Here is a 3,465-nt window from a genome sequence, read left to right as displayed (position 1 = left end):
GGTGCGCTGGGCACGGAGGCCACCACCTGTGCTTTGCTGTGGTGTCTTGTTGGGGTTGGCTGTCGTGGTTGGCTGCTTGAACGCTGGGGGGGGGGGATCGACAGAGCGTTGCCACCCAGCGCTTCATTGGTCCGGAACTCTCACACTTCTGATGCGATTGGATGCCGCGCCCCCGCCCGCGCAATTGTGCAGGCGCTGCTCTCTACGCTGCGCGGCAGCCGCCTGTGGCACGAGCAGGCTCTCGCCCTCAGCCGCCGCGGCGACCACCAGGGGGCCCTGCGCCTGCTCGCGCTGCGCGCTGGAGCGGTGGACGGCGCGATCGCCTACTGCAGGGCGCTGGGCGGCGGCCAGGAGTCGTGGCTGGCGCTGCTGGAGCTGTTCCTGCGCCCTGCAGCCGGGGCACAGCAGCAGGAGCAGCAGCAGGAGCAGCAGCAAGAGCAGGAGCAGGAGCAGCAGCAGCAGCAGCAGCAGCAGCAGAGCGAAAACCAGCAGCAGCAGGGGGTAGGCGTCGGAGCCGGCGACGCGTCCGAGCCGGACGCCGAGGCGGAGTCGCCCCCCGCGCCCAACTACGCCGCGGCGGTGCGCGTGCTCAACGCCCACGGCGCGCGGCTCAACCCCCTGCGGCTGCTGCAGGCCCTGGACGACGCCATGCCGCTGCCCCTGGCCCGCGAGGCCCTCGCGCGCGTGCTGGGCGGCGTGACGCACCGGCGGCGGGCGGGGCAGGTGGCGCGCGCCCTGCACCGCGCGCGCCACCTGGCGGTGCAGGCTGACAGGGCGGAGCTGCAGCAGGCGCGGGTGGTGGTGGGGGACGACACCGGCTGCCGCGGCTGCGGGCGGCTGCTGGGGGACCGCGTGATCTACAGGCACCCCTCAGGCGTCGTGCTCTGCGGCCGCTGCGTCGCGCCGGCCGCGGGCGCAGGGGCGGGGGCGGCGGCGGGCGGCGGCGGCGGCCGGGCGGCTGCTGACGATTTCGTTATGGTGTGACTCCCCTGTGCCAGGCCGCATGGCAATGAGGCTTGGCCATGTAAAGTGGGACAATTGTTGGGCCTGACAGCAGAGCACGAGCTGAGCACATTGATGTGTCTGCAACACAGAGATGTGTTCAGCAGCACTGGCCGCGCTGCTGCATCACCGTCAACACCAGAGCGCGTCTCCTGCAGTGGCTTGGTATTCAAAAAGAGATTGTCAGCTGCTGCAGGCGCTGGGATGCCTGCAACCCATTTTCAGGTGCACTGTATATCTGTGTACCACAGATGGCCCTGCTTTGACGTGGCAGTGCTATGTTGGGACGGCAACCCTTCAGCGACCTGTTGTTACAGTACAGACGTGGCACCTGCGTCGGCGGCAGCCCACTTGTGCAAGCCACAAAGACGTGGTCGCGACTGCAGGGTCGTGGGCAGACAGCAGGGTCACGGGGGCGTGCGTTTGCACCACTGCAGGAAGTGGGCAGTGATGCCAGTTCATGCATGCGCCATGCATTGCGTGATCGAAACCGGATGCTTGTAACAGCCCTTGGCAGGAAGGAAGTGACTGATGGACTGGCGCGTACAAAAAGGGAGGGGTCAACTTCAGCAGGCGCCCTCCTCCAGATGCAAGTGACAATCATCACAAGCCGTAAAATCAGTGACCCCCAGGGGGCACCCGTGCATATCCAGATCCCCAGTTATTGCCGACCTGACCCCCCCAGGTCTATTGCCAGGCACTTGAAGTTGCAGTGAAGCCCGATACTACACCAGTCCCTTGCTAAGTATGATGTCACGTGCACCGTAGGAAGCCTTTCACCACGCAACACCTCGCGCCCAGCACCATCGCTTGCCGCCCGCAGTTGTGCACTGCGCATGCACTCGGCTTTTCGCACCCGCGGCCGTCAGTCCTCGAAGGGAATCTCCCCAGCCCGCGCGCACTGGTCCGCCGTCTCCTCCGCCTTGCGGCACGGCAGCTCCGGCGCGCAGCGGCAGTGGTGCGACACCAGCAGCGCCGCGCGCTCCTTCTCCGCCATCTTGTCGGCCTTGGCCGTGGCCCGCAGGCCCTCGCAGCTGCGGCCGCCGATGGCCATGTCAGACTCCCTGTCTTTGGGGTAGAACCACGAGTCGGTGACCGACACGTCAGCGGGCAGCATGCCGACGGGCGGGCCCCTGAGGTGGGGCGTCAGCCGCGCCAGCCGGCTGGCCCAGACGTTGGTGTTGAAGGAGATGACGCCGCGGAAGGACTTGGGGTGGAAGCGCTCCGGCATGCCGTCCACGATCAGGCCCTGCTGCAGCATCGCCTCGCACGGCTCCCTGGCCCACACCATGCCCTCAGAGCTGCCGCGGTGGGGTGGGAGGTGAGGGTGAGGGTCAGGTGGGCGGGAGGAGGAGGGGGGTGCGCAGCCAGATATGCTGGCGTGGTGGGTGCGAGCAATAATGTGATAGCTACCGGGGACCCTCGCTGGCACGGTGCCGCATATTGCACGATCACAGCACAGTGCAGCTGCCCACATGCGCCTGCCGCACCCATCCCCGGCCTCCCTCCCTCCGACGCTCCTCCTGCCAATCAACCAGCCAGCCAACCCCCCCTTCCTCTTGCACGCTAAGCAGCACCCACCCCTCACCCCTCACCCCGCCCCCCACCTCATGAGCCGTGTGTCTGCGAGGTCGTACCGCAGGTTCTCCCGGGTGACCTGGGGCAGCAGCCCCAGGGGCTGGCTCCAGGACGCGACGTCCTCCTCGCCCCCGCGGCTGCGTATCTGTGCGACCGTGAAGTTGGCGGCGATGAGGTCCAGCAGCATGGTGGGGGTGCGGGGCATGTCGTCCCACCTGGGGCGCGGGGGCGTCGAGATGGGCGGGGACCAGGCGTGTGTTTGGGGTTGCGATGGAGTGTGTTTGTTTGTGTGTGTGTGTGTGTGTGTGTTTGGGTGTGTAGATCAAGTGCAGTCTCTAAAAGCGTGGGGCGAGGTTGGGTCGGACATGTCAACCAGTCGCACTGAGAGTGCCCAACCCCGTTGCGCAGCTGCCCCCTCAGCCAAGGTTGCAGCAGGCCTCCCTCCTTGCCCTAATCCAGCCTGAATGAGCGCAACCACACACGCGAAACATCACGCACCGGCGTCCCTTCTCATACACGTGTGGTGAGTACTCCATCACGATGTTGTCAATGAGCTGACGAGACAGCAGCTGCTGGGCGCCCTGTGAGTGGTGTGTGGTGACGTGTGGGGTGCGCTTCAGGTGGATGGTGACCGATTGTGTGTGTATGTGTCTGAGTGTGTGTGTATGTGTATGTGTATGTGTATGTGAGATAGACAGAGAGAGAGGTTTCAAGACAAGACTTGACAGGTGCAGAGCACCGACGACCAGCAGTTTCGGAGTCGCTGCAAACCGCTACAAAATGGTACAGTGCAGTGCCGTGTCATGGGGCAGAAGGGCCACGATTACCTCCCCCGGGGTCCTGGCACCCCGTCTCAGCTCCGCCACATCCCCCGCCCCCCTGCCT

General features: G+C 65.8%; 2 protein-coding genes across 2 annotated transcripts in view; one reads left to right on the top strand and one right to left on the bottom strand.

Moving 5' to 3' along the window:
- MNEG_12791 (hypothetical protein) overlaps positions 1–984 on the top strand; it is a gene marked incomplete at both ends in the record, with an annotated part of 2,260 nt that extends 1,276 nt beyond the window's left edge. The window contains one exon of the mRNA XM_014038738.1: positions 193–984. Coding sequence (XP_013894192.1) covers positions 193–984 — 792 coding nt within the window. The remainder of the gene's footprint in view (positions 1–192) is intronic.
- Positions 985–1,867: 883 nt separating this feature from the next.
- Positions 1,868–3,465, bottom strand: part of MNEG_12790 (hypothetical protein) — a gene marked incomplete at both ends in the record, with an annotated part of 4,311 nt that continues 2,713 nt past the window's right edge. The window contains 3 exons of the mRNA XM_014038737.1: positions 1,868–2,303; positions 2,610–2,795; positions 3,079–3,161. Coding sequence (XP_013894191.1) covers positions 1,868–2,303; positions 2,610–2,795; positions 3,079–3,161 — 705 coding nt within the window. The remainder of the gene's footprint in view (positions 2,304–2,609; positions 2,796–3,078; positions 3,162–3,465) is intronic.

Source organism: Monoraphidium neglectum (assembly GCF_000611645.1).
Source record: "Monoraphidium neglectum strain SAG 48.87 unplaced genomic scaffold scaffold03437, whole genome shotgun sequence".
In the NCBI taxonomy this organism is placed as follows: domain Eukaryota; kingdom Viridiplantae; phylum Chlorophyta; class Chlorophyceae; order Sphaeropleales; family Selenastraceae; genus Monoraphidium; species Monoraphidium neglectum.
Note: the sequence above shows the minus strand (reverse complement) of the source record. Positions and strands in the feature narration are given on the sequence as shown.